The sequence below is a fragment of the Panthera tigris genome, chromosome B2 (genome assembly GCF_018350195.1).
Source record: "Panthera tigris isolate Pti1 chromosome B2, P.tigris_Pti1_mat1.1, whole genome shotgun sequence".
Classification (NCBI taxonomy): Eukaryota; Metazoa; Chordata; class Mammalia; order Carnivora; family Felidae; genus Panthera; species Panthera tigris.
The window spans coordinates 30,807,792-30,824,108 of NC_056664.1; the positions used below are offsets into that span (position 1 = coordinate 30,807,792).

Genomic DNA, 16,317 nt, shown 5'->3' on the forward strand with positions numbered 1-16,317 from the left:
CCCGCTAGAGCTGGAAAAACCCAGGACTGCCCAAATGATCAGTGCTTCCCCAAAATATTTCCATCACCCTCCCATCTCTGCTACCGTCCCCAACTGGCTCATGCCTCCCTCCACTTAGCCAGTGTGACATCTCCGGGAAAAAAGAATCCCTAGCTTCCTGCTTATCTTATTCCTCCAACTTTCCAGACTCTTCCCGCCTACTAAAGACTATTTTCCTAGTAGGGTGCATCTTGGTTTACTTATTTTCTTTTACCAAGAAGTCTACCCTTTGTGATTTGACTGGCCCCTGGGGAAATTCTGAGGGTCCTGGGGACATCAGAGGGGGCACAGAATCCCCAATGAGTGCAGACAGCAGGTGGGAAAGCAGGATGTTATGATGGAGGTGGCCCTCACAGGACCTGGGAAAGTAGTGGGGGCTGCCAACTTGGGGTCAGGGGAGGAGAAGGGGAGCTCACATGGAGAAAGGATCTGGTGTCTGTCCCAAAGCCATCCTGAGGCCTGAGAAGGAGCTGGCCCACTGCCTTCTTGGCCAGAGAGGACGCTGACAGCATTGTTATTGCTAGAGTTTTCTGGCATCAGGGAGCCCCCAGGGGCAGGGGAGGGCCTGGACTGAAACCCAGGAAAGGGGCACAGCTGGGCTGGAATTGACTGAGACTGGCTGGGCAGCCAGCCCTGGGCTCCTCTGGTTCCCAGTTTCTGAGGCTCCAGGAAGAGGCCACAGGAGGGAAAGGGTCCTCTGGGGGCTGCAGATAGGGGATGCAATGAGCATAAGCCAGTAGCATAAGAAAACTGGGTGATGGCAAAACTCTCAGGAGGTGACAGCTGCACAAGGTTGATGGCGGCAAGACCCAGGCAGGCAGAAAGGGCTCCTGGCTCCCTTCACCCCTCCCCCAGCACCCCCAGTCTGTCCTACCTTCCAGGAAGTGTTCTGAAGGGGCTTCCCCCATTCAACAGAAATGGAAATTATGAAAAGAGAGAAAAAATCAACCGGCAGAGCAGACCCAGGAACTGGGCTCGTTTTCCTTGAACTGGGGCAGGCAGTGTGGCTTTTCTTTTCTTTTCTTTTTTAAGTATTTATTTATTATTTTGAGAGAGAGACAGAGCGTGAGGAGGGGAGAAGCAGAGAGAGAGGGAGACACAGAATCTGAAGCAGGCTGCAGGCTCTGAGCTGTCAGTCAGCACTGAGCCCGATACGGGGCTCGAACTCACAGACTTCGAGATCATGACCTGAGCCAAAGTCAGACTCTCAACCGACTGAGTCACCCAGGGGTCCCACTGTGGCTTTTCAAATGAATCAAAAGAGATGGACAGAGGGCAGACCAGCAGAAGGAAAGAGATAAGGCAGTGTGAAAAATGGTGGGAAGGCCGCTGGGGGGCTGGAGGGCTCTCACCTGTCTTTGCCTCCACAGAGACTGGGCTGCGTCTTTTCCCATCCTGAATCCCAAAGAGCAGGAACTTATATTTCCTACTGGGCTCCAGGCCAGGGATGGTGACCTTGCGCTGGTCTGCGGCCACAGGCACCACCTGGGGCTGCCCATCCCTGTCTTTGTACTGGACCACAAAGGAGTCGAATTCACCCTCAGGGACCGTCCACGAGAGGCTCACAGAGTCCTGGGTCAGGTCTGTCACTGTCAGCTCCCCAAGGCGTGGCTCCTGGGGGGACTCTGTGGTTGGGGCTGGAGGGAGGGGAGCTAGGATCCAGGAAAACAAAGAACATGGCTGAGGTCTTGGGCAGGAGAACTTCCCCCTTGAACTTCTGGCCTCCCAGGGCCTCAAGGGATCCTTAAACTAAGATGAGAAACAGTTACATCCATATTTTCCCTGACCTGTAACTGAAATGTAGCATTTCCTTCAATGATGAATATAGGTGACAAACCACTGAGGTACCAGCAGTACCTGTGACTTTGTTCTATTAGGAATCAACAGATGTTTTCCCATCACCTTAGAATTACTACAGAAATTTCAAAATACCATTTACTCTCATGACCAACTACTTCTAAACATGGGTATGTTATTATACAATCCTCTAACTCTTATTATTTAATGAATAAAGAAGTTCCTGTATTACTAAATCATAAATTTGAATTTAAAATATTTTGATAATTGAATATCAATTGGCTTCCTCTGTAATCCTATGCCTTTATTTTATAGATTTTAAAACACTGCTCTGAGGGGTGCCTGGGTGGCTCAGTCAGTTGAGAGTCTGACTTCAGCTCAGGTCATGACCTTGAGATTACGGGTTCGAGCCTCATGTCAGGCTCTCCGCTGTCTACATGGAGCCTGCTTTGGATCGTCTGTCCCCCCTCTCTCTCTGCCCCACGCCCCACTCACTCTCTCTGTCTCTCTCAAATAAACTTAAGAAAATAAACTTGGGGCGCCTGGGTGGCTTGGTCGGTTAAGCGTCCGACTTCGGCTCAGGTCATGATCTCACGGTCCGTGGGTTCGAGCCCCACGTCGGGCTCTGTGCTGACAGCTCAGAGCCTGGAGCCTGTTTCAGATTCTGTGTCTCCCTCTCTCTCTGCCCCTCCCCTGTTCATGCTCTGTCTCTCTCTGTCTCAAAAATAAACAAACGTTAAAAAAATTTTTTTTAAATAAAAAAAAATAATAAACTTAATTTTAAAAAGATAATAAAACACTGCTCTGAGAGGGGTCCATGGGTTTCACCAGACACTGGCAGAAGAAACGGCGGCAACCTGTGCCCAGGAAGCTAAGAGCAAGGGCCACTTCTGGGAGGAAGGCAGGCTATAGCACCCAGGGTGCTAAGGGCCTCTGAGGAGAGATTCAAGGGATGCGTGCCATTTAAGCTCAACTAGAAAAAAAGGGCATCAGGGGAAGGTGGCAGCTGTGTCCAGGTCACAGCAGGGTTGTAAAGAGAAAGGAAGGAAACAGCTGTGGGCAATCAGGGGAGACAAACAGTCTGCAACTGGATTTAGATCAAATGGAAGCAAGACATTCCTGCCTGGGGGAAAGGGCAGAATGGAGATGGGGACTGGGAGGGCAGGGAAGATTCTAGCTGGGGAAGACGCCAAGGGGCCAGGGAACAGAGTAAGGTGCCTGTGACCTCAGGAAGGACCTGTGGAAGCCACTGAGGCAGGATCTCAGAGAGAGTTGTGGGGTGGGGAGGATTCTGGGTAACCAGGGATGGGGACTGCCTCATCCCTGCTCACTCACCGGTCACAGCTACCACAGAGAGGGGGCCCACACGCTGGCCACCATGTAGCCCATAGAAGTTCATCTTGTATTTGCGTGCAGGCTCCAGGCCGGGGATGGTGACCTCACGCTGGTCTGAGGCCACAGGCACCACCTGGGGCTGCCCGTCCCTGTCCTTGTACTGGACCATGAAGGAGTCAAACTGGCCCTCTGGGACTGTCCATGCGAGGCCCACGGAGTTGGGGGCCACATCTGTCACTGTCAGCTCTCCCAGGTGTGGCTCCAGGGGGGGCTCCGTGGCTGGAGTCTCTTCCGGTTGTGGAGCTGATAGAGACGGTGGGAGACCGTTAGGAAAAGCCCCTCTTTCCCTTGTTAGTAGTTATGTCTGTTGTTTTTGTGGTGCCCACGAGGTGGTTCTGATTAAAACTACACTAATTTGGCAACATCTGTCCGGCCACAACCCCTCACTCAGTCCCTGCCAGGATCTGGGGCTGTGCTGGGGCTGGGGAGGGGTGTGCACCGTCACTGAGACCCTGGTAAAGTGGTTGAACTTCCCTTGTGCGTCAGTGCTCCAAGTCCCCTCTCCCGGGACCCGCAGACTCAGTGTTTGCCTGGCATCTTCGTTGGGTGCCTGGTCTGTGTCTCAAACTCATTAAGTCCAAAACCGGGCTCAGAGACTCCCCACCCGCCACACCTGCTCAGTCCACAGCCTCCCCACATTGGCAAAGCCACAACTTCATTCTGGGCATTGTCCGAGTCCTCTCACACCCCACATCTAGCCTGTGAGGAAATTCTGTTGTCCCCTTCAGCAGCTGATGCCCCCTCACTAACTCTGCCCCGCTGCCTCCATCCCCAAGCACCAAGTGCCACCGGCTCTTACTGGGCTACCAGGGTCTCCTAAATCACCTCCCTCCTCCACCCTCATCCTGCCTCCGATCAATGTTAGTCAGAGCCTGTTCCCAAAATGACTTCCATGTCACTCAGGGCAAAAGCCTCTGAGGTCCCAAGTGATTGATCATCTCTCACATATCCCCCTCCCCCCATTCCAAACATTCCTGGCTTGCCCACAAATGGTCAGGGCACTTTCCCTCTGCCCTGGATCTTCTTCCCAAAGGCCTGCGTGCCTTGTCCTCTCCCTCCTTCCCTTAGAGAGGCCATTTCCTACCCCCTTTCTACCGATTCACCATCTCGCCTGCTAGACTTGGCTTTTCTCTCCAGGGCTAATCACTGTCACGTTCAGTAGCGCTGACAGATTTGTGCAGTTTGGTGTCTGTTTCCCTCTGCTAGAATGTGACCTCCATGGACAGGGGCTTAGCCTTGCTCACGGCTGTGTCCCCAGCACCTGGCACACTGTGGGTGCTCCACAAATGCTTGTTAAATTACTGAGTGGTCTGCACGACTCTGCTGGGAAAGGCTGAGCTCAGAACCTGTTGGTCCCCACTGCCCCAGAATCAGCTGAGTGTGGGTGGCATTCCTCAATAGTGACCAAATCTGGAAGGTGGTCCCAAGAAGTAAAACAGTGGAGGAGGCTGCTGGGTGTGGTTCCCAAGAGCTGTTTTCTCTGGCGTCTGCAGGAGGATAAGACTAAGCTCCAGACAGATAAAACCTGCTTTAAAAATGGGTCGTTGGTGAGGCCTCAGAAAGAAATGATTCTGAGCGGGGAGGGCAGGGCTGAAGGCAGCTTAAGGTGGGTGGGAGTGGCTGCATCTACTCAGTACCAGGTATGAGAGCTGGTATTGTATTTCATGTTCCTTCTACCTCTGATAGGTCCTGTAGCATCCATTGCCTGCTCATTTGTGCCCTGTCTGTACTTCTTTCTGTAAGGAAGAGAAACTGTCCCTCACTGTCAAATAAGCCTTACTGTTGTGGCTTGGCTTACCTGGAAAAGGTAGAACTACAACTACCCATGGGCATGCCAGTACCATGTTGCATTTGACATAATCTTTTTCTAATTTAGAAATGTTTCTTTTCTTCCTTCCTTTCTTCCTTCCTTCTTTCTCTTTTCTTCCTTCCTTCCTCCTTCCCTCTCTCTCTGTCTCTCCTTTCTGTCCTTCCTTCCTTCTTTCCTTCCTTCCTTCCTCCCTCCCTTCCTCCCTCCCTTCCTCTTTCTTTCCTTTCTTTTTCTTTCTTCCTCCCTCCCTCCCTTTTTCTTTTTTCTTTCTCTTTCTTTCCTTCCTTCCTTCCTTCCTTCCTTCCTTCCTTCCTTTCAGTAGGCCTCATGCCCAGCACAGAGCTCAATGCAGGGCTCAAATTCATGACCCTGAGATCAAGACCTGAGCTGAGATCAAGAGTCACACACTTAACTGACTGAGCCACCCAGAGGCCCCTAGAAATGTTTCTAATAGGCTATGTACATATTTTCTCCTGGCAGTGGTACAGCATGTGCTTTATGTCAGGCACAGCCCCTTGGTCAGCTCAGCAGGCTCCAGCTACCCATCACTTTTCCTACTCTGATAATGGAGCTAACTGAAGAACAAAAAGAAATTAGGAGTAGAAGGTTCTGTAAACTAAGCCAGCCAAGTCACTGTAAGGTTGGGCTTTGTGGGAGTACAGAAACCATGCTCTGAAAACTTGTTTTTCTGCTTTTAAGTGTTTAATCTTCCTCCTTATACTAAAAGTTGTTTTGAAAAAGGTGTGTCTGTTTCAGTGAGCAAAGGGAAAAGAGAGGCCCCTTCCTGTGACCGAGGTGGGCAAGTCAGCAGGAGAATAGCCAAGTCCCAGAGGTCTGCCTTGGTTCTGGTCCCCAGCTGCTGAGACCCTGGAGGGATTCCCCAGGCTGCTTCCTCTGTGGTGCCCAGGTGGCCCCAACCTGGGCCCGAGGCAGGGAGTGGAACGGATGTCCCTCTTTGCTTCAAAGTCACTCACTGGATGAGTGGTAAAGAAAGTTTCCAGCTACTGATGGAGAGGCCCAATGCCTCATGCACATCCGACCACCTAAGCAGCTAAACCAGCCAAAGAGGACAGAGCAAACCCCAGACTCAGGATAATTATAATCATCTTTGTGGCAACACTGGCAGCATGTGTACTCTGTGCCTGCCCTTTCTTAGTGCTTCATGTCTGTTAACTCATTTAATCCTCACTACAATTCTGTGGGCGGCTGTTACTGTCCTCATTTTACACATGAGGAAACAGGCACAGAAAATTTAAAATTGTTAAAGGTCACAAAGCTGGTTATATCCCAGTCCCTGGCAAACTGCTCTTTTTAGGTCCTCCCTCGGTAAGGGGCAGGGTAGGAGGAGGTGGTGGGGGCAAGGGGTCATACTACCACTGCAGCAAGGGAGAGCAAGGGCCACAGGAAGGCTGGGGGCCACTGGTGGGAGGAAAAGGAAGCAGGCCCTAGCTCTCACTCACCAGTCACGCCCACGGTGGACACGGGGCCCCAGCGCTGCCCCCTGTGCAGGCCATACAGGTGCATCTTGTACTTGCGCCCCGGCTCCAGGCCCCCGACGGTGACCTCACTCTCCTCACCCCCGACACGCACCACCTGGGGCCGCCCGTCCCTGTCCTTGTACTGGACAGTGAAGGAGTCGAAGTGGCCCTGGGGGACGGTCCACGAGAGGCTCAGCGAGTCTGGGGACGATCCTGTCACTGTCAGCTCCCCCAGCAGGGGCTCCTCGGGGGACTCTGGGGCCTCCGTGCTGGACTCTGTGGGGCCGGGGGTCTCCTCCACCTCGGTGGGGCTGGGTGTCTCCTCCACAACCTCCTGGGGGGCTGAGAGAAGAGATGAGGATACAGACTTACAGCCTAACTTGCTTTGTTGGCGAATTATGACAATCAAGTATATCCAGCAAATAAAGTCCTCAAGCCATAGGCTTTGGGGTTCGGGTAGCATTTGTATCAGCCATTCAGTAACTCATTGGAGAGAGTTGAGACAGGCCCCTGAACCCTGTAGATACTGTTGGCAGGAATTGTACTGGTGGATTCTGTGGGGGTGACCGCAGTCTGAGAAAAGAGCTGAGATGGGAAGAAAGGAAATTCTGGGGAACTTTCTCCCATGTCCTCTGACAGTGCTGAAATCGAGGGGGCAGTAAGGAGTCTTCGCATTTGCCTTCTTCCCTTTCAGCTCCACACCTCCCTAGGGCTTTCCAGCTGCCCCACCCCACTTACCAAGACACCAGACAGAATCTACCTTGGCTAGGGCCTCCCTGGACAGTCCTGTCCCTCCTTCTACTTCAGACAAGAGTGGGAGAAAGATTTGGGGTAGAAGGCTAGGGAGGGCCATGCTCTTCCCTAGTGGGGTCTAGAATCACAGCCCTGAGGGTACCTATCCACTGTCTGGCAACTAGGTCTCTGCTGAGGCTCCATGGAGACGGGAGACTGGCTTCTGTAACCCACTCCCTGGTCCACAGGGTATTACTCAGGGGACAGGAGATTGAAGAGGGAGGAGGCAACAATGGGGAAGTTAGGGAGATAAAGGAGACAAAAAAGGATACTGGGAAGGGAGAGAATCAGGGAGAAATAGCAGCTCATTCTTTTTTTTTTTTAATTTTTAAATGTTTATTTATTTTGAGAGAGAGAGAGAGAGAGCGAGAGCGGGAGAGGAGCAGAGAGAGAGGGGAAGACAGAATCTGAAGCAGGCTGCAAGCTCTGAGCTGTCAGCACAGAGCCTGACACAGGGCTCGAACCCACAGACCATGAGATGATGACCCAAGCCGAAGTTGGATGTTTGACTGAGCCACCCAGGCACGCCCCTAGCAGCTCATTCTTATAAGTTTCGATGTGCCAGGCACTGTTCTAAGTATGTATGTTTGTACGTTAACTGATTTAATTCTAATGACTCTGTGAAGCAGTAGTGACCGTTATTATCCTCATTTGACAGATGAGAAAGCTGAGGTACAGAGAGATTTAGTAATTTGTGCAAGGTCCATAGGGAATAAACTGTAGAGCTAGGATTAAAATCCAGGCAGTTGGATCCAGAGCCCATGCTCCCACCCATGATGCTGCAAAACCACAGAAATGGTGCTGACCCAGGGCGGTGGGCGGGGGGGCTGGACAGGTGGGAGAATGAGGGGAAGTAGGGGGACTGAGAGGGAGCCCTTTGCCCTGCTCCCAGGTGGCTGGGAACCAGGGATGTGGGGGCCTGGGAAGAGGCCTTTTCATGCCAGAAACATGGGAAACACGGGACTCTTGTTCCTTGGATCTGCCAGCTCTGAACAGGGCAAGCAATGGCGGGAAGGTGCAGGGAGCCCGCAACAGAAGCTCAGAAATGACAGCACCCCAAGCCAGGCCATGATAGGGGAAGCAACACAGTGGCTGAGGATATCTGTGGAGAGGACAGCCTGGGGCGGAGGGATGATTCCGGGCATTCGGAATGGGAAAAATGAGGCCGGTTCTTGGAGATGGAGGAGCACAGCTGAGGAGAAGGTCAGGGGCTGCTGGCTGGGTGAGAAGTCCTGGGATGTGGGGAAGTCCAGGGTAGAGGCTTGGCAGAACTGGAGCCCAGAAAGAGAAGGTGGAGAGAAGTACGAAGGAGTCCCGGGGCCAGGTCCTGCCCAGAGGACCGGGGGCTGGCAGTGGAGGGAGGCCTGTGTGGCCCTGACTCACCTGTGACAGCCACCACAGACACAGGCCCCACACGCTGCCTGCCATGAAGCCCATAGAGGTTCATCTTATACTTCCGGTGCGACTCCAGGCCAGGAATGGTGACCTCGTTCTCATCACCCCTGACGGGCACTGCCTGGGACTGCCCCTGCGCGTCCTTGTACTGGACCATGAAGGAGTCGAAGGAACCCTGGGTCACTGTCCAGGACAGGTGCAGGGAGTCTGGGGTCACACGAGTCACCATCAGTTCCCCCAGCAGGGGCCGCTCTGGGGACTCTGGGTGGAGGAGCTCCTCTCTCTTCTCTGAGGCTGTAAATAAGAGGATCCACTGAGGGCTATACTGGCAGCCCCAGATTGGTGTTTGGGGTTCGGAGGGGTTGTCATACCTGGCGGGTGGGTCACTAATCAATCAGCATGAGTGCTGAACTCCTGGGAAGTCTGGCAGAGCCAGGGTATGATACATCTTCTGGGCCTCGGGGAACAGCTGAATGGGATGGAAGGGACCCAGCAGTACAGGGGAGGCTGGCTATCCCTCAGCCTGGGAGTGGGGCCAGGATTCAGAGTCCGCCATCTCACTGGGAGGCTCCAGCTGGTTCCTGGCTGAGGGCAAGGGTGTGGAAGGCTGGGAGGGGTCATGGGGGAGCTTAGGTAGTTGCCCCTCACCTGTGGTGCCATCAGCTGTGAGGGGGCCGTGCCGCTTCTTGTTGGCAATCCCAAACAGAGTGAATCTGTACTTGTGGTCAGGGTCCAGGGAGGAGACAATGACCGAGCGCTCAGGCCCTTCCACGGGCACCAGCTGGGGCTGTCCGTTCCTGTCCCTGTATTGGACTACGAAGGAGTCAAACTGGCCCTCAGGGACAGTCCAAGAGAGGTGCAGTGAATCTGGGGTGGGATCTGTCACCCACAGCTTTCCCAGGCGGGGTGGAGTCACTGAGCTGGGATCACTCTGAGGCACTGAGAGGAAGGGTAGAGAAAAGGAGGAACACAGGTCAAAGGAGAAGGGAGATCCATCTCCCACATTGGGATGCTGGATGAGGTTGTGCAGGCTGTTCCCTGCACAAAGGCGCATGGCTGAGGGAGGACCAAGAGACTAAAATTCAGCCAGCCTCTCCTTGCCAAGCTGTGTGCCCTGGCATGGGGCTACGCTCACCTAGAGAAGGGGTGCCTTCTTCTAAATGGCACAGAAGCACCTTATGGACTAGTGCGGCCCTGAATCTATCCGCAGCCTAGTGACGGACTTCAGAGAGAAGGGAGCCCAGCCATCCCTTTCTGTGTCTCCGTAGCCAGGGAAGCCTTCCAGGACAATCTCTACTGCTTCCAGGCTTAACTACTAGCTGCTCTCTCCTCCAAGAGAGCGAAGTGTGATCTTTGGAGCGTTTTACTATGGGAGAGTCTTCCACACCTGTGCTCTGGGCCCCACTTCCTCCTTTCTCACACCGCACCACCAACCCCTCACTCCCTGCCACTGTGCCCTCAGCATTGATAGGAGCTCCTCCTCTCAGTTGCTAGCTCTCTCCAGCTTCCACCCTCCTTCCTTGCTCTCTCTTCCTTGCCCAGATTCCAGAAAGAGACGTCTATACTGGTTGTAGCCATGTCCGCACCTCCATCACCCTCTCAATCCGGCTCCACCTTCCACTGGCAGCTCTCCCGGGGTCAGTGGTGGCCTCGCCATTGCTAAGTCCTGCGGACGCTCTGTAGCCCTGAATCACTCTTATGGAATCTGACATGTCTGGCCACACCCTTAATTTTGGCATCCAGGACACCACTCTCTCTGGCCGTGCCCCTCTCCCCAGATCACCTCCTTGGGCTACCTTGCACCTCCTCTTTCTCTGCTCGGGCCCTGAGTGCTGTCCATCTCCAGGGTTCCAGCCGCCCCGTCTCTTCTCCCCCTACAACCTCACTCTGGCTCCTGCCCATTGGCACCGAGGACACCCAAGCACCCTCTTCAGGCCTTCTCTCTGCCCTCCAGACCTGTGAGGGCAGCAGAGATAACCCCTCAGCCCACCACTTTCTGCTTGAGTGCCCTCTCCCTCTCAGTGCCTTGACTCTCCTCATCCATAAATGGGTATGTCTCATGGGGCTGCTGTAGGCAGTAAGTGTGATGACGCACTTAGAACATCTTAAACACATTTGACAGTTAAATGCTCACGCTGTGCTGTTCCTCACCTCTGCTGTCCCTTGCCTCAGGGAATGGAACTGTTTGATCTAGAACATGGGAGTTCCTGGGCCTCCTCATCATCCTTCACCTCCCACACCCAGCCTCACTGCCACCCTTCCAGCCAGGCCAGCATCATTTCCTGCTGGCTCTTAACTCACTTCTCCAGCTATTCTCTGCAGCAGCCTCAGTGTTATTTGTAAGATAAGCATGAAATCATGTCACTCCCACTTAAAACCCTTCAGAGGCCCCCTGGGGCCCTCAAATAAGTGCCAAGCTCCTCAGTCAGACACACAAGACCAGTCCCTTCAGCTCTCCAGGTACCCTGCTCTCCATCCAGAGGAAACAGATTGTACAGGGCCACACTCACTGTCACCTCATTCTCCATGGCTCCCTCTGTGTGCACTGCCCTCCTCAACCTCTCTGCCTGACCTGCCACTATTTTCCCTTCGGGATTCACCTCAGGCACCACTGCCTCCAGGAAGCCTTCCTGGAGTTCCCAAAGCACTGGGAAGACCTCCTTCAAGACTTTGCACGGGGGCAGAGATAGGAGTGTGTGTGAAGGCTCTCACTCACAGATCTTGGCTTCAGCCACCAGGGGGCCATGCCTCTTCTTGCCCAGGAGCCCATATAGCACAAATTTGTACTTGCGGCCAAGGTCCAGGTTGGTGATGAGGGCCGAGCGCTGGGACCCCTCCACAGGGACAACCTGGGGCCCGTCCCTGTCCTTGTACTGGATCACGAAGGAGTCGAACTCGCCCTCAGGGACCGTCCATTGCAGGAGCAGGGAGTTGGAGGCCATGCCAGTCACTGTCAGCTCACCCAGATGTGGCGGGGCCAAGGGCTTCCCAGGCTTTGCCCCATCCCTGTCTGGAATGTGGGGAACAAAAGTAAAGCAGTTGGATTCAACCCCTGCCTTGTCCCTGGTCTCCTTCCCTTTCCTCAGCCCATTAGGTCCCTCCTTCCTGGACAGCTCCCTCCCTCAAAGCTTCCGTTTTCCTACCCTCAGCCCTCTGTGAGTAGCCAGCCATCTCTGTCTGGAATGAGAACTTTAGCCCTTCCCTTGTGCTAGCCTCCCCGCCCCTCACAAAGGTCCCAGTCTCTCTCCATACCAAGACCTTTGAGGGAGTTTCAGGTCCCCCCTGGTTCTTCCTGAGTCAAAACCTCCTCATTGCTGTTTTGGAGCAGCTGAAGACTCCTCCACCCACTTGGACTTTTCTCTCCCTCACCACCCTCTCTCCTAGTGCTGAGCTTGATCTGGAGTGGCAGAGAGCGACTTACCCTAGTCCCGTAAAGAGGGACCAGGAGGGAACACGAGAGTCGGGAAGCCCAGGCCCTATCCCTCACTGTTTCCACAAACCTCACCCATCTCTGATGCCCTGCTGGCTGTGGAGTCCCCCACGCTAAAGAACTTCCATCCCCGGGAGAAACTGGCTGATGGGACCATGGAGCACTGCCCACTGCAGGCCAGGCTCCCAGGGTGGTGGGCTACCATCCCAGTGAAGGGATGGCGGGGGCTGTGGGGAAGAGAAGGGGAAGAGGGGGCTAAGGGTCAGTATCCTCAGGGCTAGAAGCCTTCCCACACCTACCCACAGAGATCTGTGGGGTGGGAGGGACAGAGGGGTGACCAGGAATTGGGGAGGACACAGGCAAAGAAAGCTGCAGGTGGAGAGCCAGAAGCCTACAGCCTCTCTCCTTGACTCCCTGTCGTACCCTCTGACCTTCCTCCCATCTGCTATTCCCCTTCCCTACCCACCTTGCCATTGTTCTAAGACCCCCTCCATTCCTCTTTCCTCTGAACCCTCAACTGCAACCTTTTCTCTTCTTGTTTGCTTTTACCACTCCAACCCAAACACCAGCACTGCCCTTCAATCCTCTCCCACCTCAGAAGCCCTGATGGCCCAGCCCCTCCCCCGCCCTCAGGACACTAATCTGAACAGAGTTTAGGATATACCCATAATGCCTTGGTAGATAAGAGGGGCAGAGGACTCGCCCTCCGGGGGGACCCCACGAAGCGACAGCTCATAGGGGACGCCGGGAGGTGGTGAGGGCACCAGAGCCTGGCGGACGTCCCCTGGCAGTAGTTCCTCATGTGCCCCTGGCCCCTCGGGCACCCGGAGGCGCAGCTGGAAGTGGGCAAACGTGTCAGGCTGAGCAGTCCAAGCGACGCGGAGGTGCCCCGTCTTGTCTTTGCCCAGCACCCTCAACTCTCCTAGTTCCTGGGGGCGCTGCTGTAGTTCAGGGGCCCGGGCCCCTTGAGTGGTTGAAGGGCCTGAGGGAGGAGGCTCATCCGTGGCCGCCAAGAGGCCTGAGGGAGAGGACCCTGGGAAGGGGCAGGGAGAGAAAACAAGAGAGTCGAGAATGAGAGCCAGAAGGGAAATCCCAGCCCCCAGGTTCTGCCTTCTAGCCTCTCAGAGCCTATAGACCCTCCCTCTTCTGCTTCTGAGTCCACTCGCTGGACCACCTCATCCTTCCAAGGGTCTGCCCCATCCTCCCAACACCCCTGTCCACCCCATTCTTAAACAGACAAACCTGCAGGCAATAAATAAAAGAACTAAATCTGGCCATCCCTCCCCTCACAAGGCTCCTATGACCCCCAGCCCCACAGATTTCCATGTCCTTCCCTAAGTACATCCCCTTCCCTACTGGGTGGTGGTCGTGGCTTCCATTAGTGCTGCAGTGAGAAGCCTGTAAGTAAGGAGGAGATGTGGTGTTAGGGAAGGCGGATGCAAGTAGAGAGTGGGTAGTGAGGAGAGAGGGAAAAGAGGGTGTGTATGGGGGGTACATCCAGCTCAGGTGGCATCTGGGCCCTAGGGGGGAAGAACAGGTCCACAACCCTCCCCAGGGCAGCCAGAGAGCACCCCTCCCCTGAGCCCGGCATCGTTCCTGTGGAAGAGACAAGCATGAAGTGAGCCAGGAGGTCTGGAAAGACAGCTCAAGAAGCAGTGGTTTCACCTCTCACAGACACAAGCTGCCTGTTGTTTTCAAGACCATCCCCACGCCGCAGTCCCCATGTGTCCCTTTGAGGTCAAGGCCAAATTGTGGAAAATAGTAACCGCTGACCACAGCCTTCTGCCACCCTCACTACAGTGAGTCAGAGTTGAGGAGTGCTGGTTTCACTCCGGTGACCACCCCAACTGCTCCAGTGAGTTTTTGCAGACCCTCCCATCCCCCTAAATGCCCCTTCCCTTGCCCAGGATGGCAATCCTGACAAAGTGTCTGGGGAACCTTAAAGACCAGGTCTCCCTGGCCCCGGGTATGCCCGAGGGCCCTGGGGTGGAGATGGCTTTCTAGGAACACAGAAGGGCATGCTTTGTTGTGGAGTCCCCTGGAGCCTGGACCGGAAAGGGCTTGAAGGCCGAGGAGTGTGGTGGGTGGGGGTGGGGTGGCAGTCTGAGCAGTGAGGCAGTGGGAGGAACTCTTGGATGCAGACTCCAAAGGCAGGTGAGGCTGGGCAGGGAATGGGTGGTCCCGCGGCCCCAGCCCATGCTACCTGTGGTGGTGATGAAGGCGTAGGACTTGGAGGTCTGCCCTGCCCGCACCCCGTGGACCTCCACGTGGTAGGTGGTGCCGGGCCTGAGGTCGGGTAGGCTGACGGTGCGCGTGGTGCCCGGCACGGTCAGCTCCCCGCCGGGGCCCTCTGCCGGCGGCTGGGGCCGCCAACGCAGCACCACGCGCTCGAAGTGGCCGCGAAGCCCGTCAAGGGATACGAGTAGTGCGCCGTCCGCGGAACTGCCCAGGACCTCGGGCTTGGGGTGGCGGGGCGCAGCCACCCGATCGACGCCTTCGGGCGAGAGGCCGTAGATGCCCTGGTTGGAGTCCCGCTTCCAGGTGCCGGGGTCGGGGCTGGCGGTGGGGCGGGGGCGACGGGGATGGGGGGCCGGGGAGCCGACGGGGGCGGCAGCCGCCCGACGCCGCTGCAAGTATTCGTGGATGTGGCGCGCCACCGACGCGTAGGTCTGGTTGGCCCGCAGTGGGTAGCCATGAGCCCGCAGGTGGCGCTCCAGGTCTTGCACGGTGCCGCGGAAGCGGCCCAGCTCGGCGGTCAGGTTGCCCCACGCCCGCCGGGGGGGCTGCGGCAGGCTAGGCCCAGGCCGAGGCTCCTCCTCCCCATCCTCCGCGGGCCGCGAGGGCCTAGCGGGACGTGAGGGCCGAGGGGGCCGCGGGGCCGGAGCAGGCCGGGGGCGGGGCTTGGGGGGCGGGGCTGGGGGGCGAACCTCCGGGTAACTGTAGTGGCCGGGTGCTGCCGGGGGCAAAAAAGGGGGAAGGGGAGAGCAGGTCAGTGGCAGCCCCCCCTCCCCACCGCCCCTGCGCTCCTCCCCACGGCAGCCCCGCACTCCCTCCCCCCCGCCCCGCCCCCAACCGGAGCCAGAGGCCTCTTGCTCGTGCCCCAGCCCCACCTGGAAAGAGAACCAGAGAAAGGAGTCAGTGTCCCAGGAGCCCCTCCCCGCTCGCCCTCCAAGCCCGCCATTGTTGGTGCCCTAGAAAGAAGAGAGAAGCCAGCAGGTGGGGCCCTGTGTCTGAAGGAGAGAAAGGGGAGTGGGAGGAGAGAATGTGAGCTACAGCGAGGTGGGCGTCCCTCTGTCACAGGAAAAGAAATTAAATATCCATCTGTTAAGAGACCTTGAGGATTAGTGGAAAATTACTGCTCTGAGACCAAATTCCCCCCAGCCCCAATCCTAAAGTCAACAGGAATGCGGGTCTCTGATCTGCCCAATTCCAATCCCTACAAGGTCTGACCACCAACTGTGAGCACAGGCCTGCGTCTAAATTTCAAGCAAAATCTACCCCATCTGCGTGAGTCAGACATCATCTTCTATTTACTGCTTCTCTCCATGGGGCAGGTTCCTCCCCTCCCTCCCCCCATACTCCAACCTGCAGCCTTCCTACAGGCCTCCAAGCACCCTAGGGCTTTGTCTTCCCGTGGCCCAGTTACAGAGCAAGTCCCCAGCAGGTGATTTGTGACTACCCCTGCCCTGCCCAGGTGCATTCAGAGGAGCCTGTGAACCCTAGATATGGGCTCCCAAAGAAGGGGCTGCTCCACAAAGAAACTGGGTCCTTCCTTAACCCCTGGCCAGGCATACCTGTGTTGGCCCTGACAGAAGCCGGGTAGCTTACTGCCCGGCCCCGCTCTGCAGTGACAGTCACTACATATTCCACGCCTGGCATCAGGTCGGTCAGCAGTGTTCCATCTGCCTCAGGGGGTACCTCCAGCCGCACCCTCTGGTTGCCGGCACTGACATAGGACACCACGAATCGGTCCACCTCAGCCTGGGGTCGCAGCCAGCTGAGCTCCAGTGTGGTTGGTGTCACAGCCACCACTCGGAGGTCCTGGGGGCCGTCGATCACTAGCCAGGTTAGAGAGAAGAGGGATCAGGTGGGAGTCTAGTTCTTCAGTCACCAGCTTTCACTCTAAGAGCTCTGTCACCATCCAGTTCCTCCCTTCTGCTTTCCTGGGGGCAGATTCCCAG

General features: G+C 55.8%; 1 protein-coding gene across 1 annotated transcript in view; it reads right to left on the reverse strand.

Moving 5' to 3' along the window:
- Window positions 1–16,317, reverse strand: part of TNXB (tenascin XB) — a 60,566-nt gene that overhangs the window by 23,424 nt on the left and 20,825 nt on the right. Inside the window, exons 7-15 of the mRNA XM_042986035.1 lie at window positions 15,934–16,194; window positions 14,340–14,966; window positions 12,801–13,169; window positions 11,423–11,716; window positions 9,355–9,645; window positions 8,695–9,000; window positions 6,502–6,861; window positions 3,172–3,474; window positions 1,392–1,691 (exon numbers count right to left, since the gene is read on the reverse strand). Of these exons, the coding sequence (XP_042841969.1) occupies window positions 1,392–1,691; window positions 3,172–3,474; window positions 6,502–6,861; window positions 8,695–9,000; window positions 9,355–9,645; window positions 11,423–11,716; window positions 12,801–13,169; window positions 14,340–14,966; window positions 15,934–16,194 (3,111 nt within the window). The remainder of the gene's footprint in view (window positions 1–1,391; window positions 1,692–3,171; window positions 3,475–6,501; window positions 6,862–8,694; window positions 9,001–9,354; window positions 9,646–11,422; window positions 11,717–12,800; window positions 13,170–14,339; window positions 14,967–15,933; window positions 16,195–16,317) is intronic.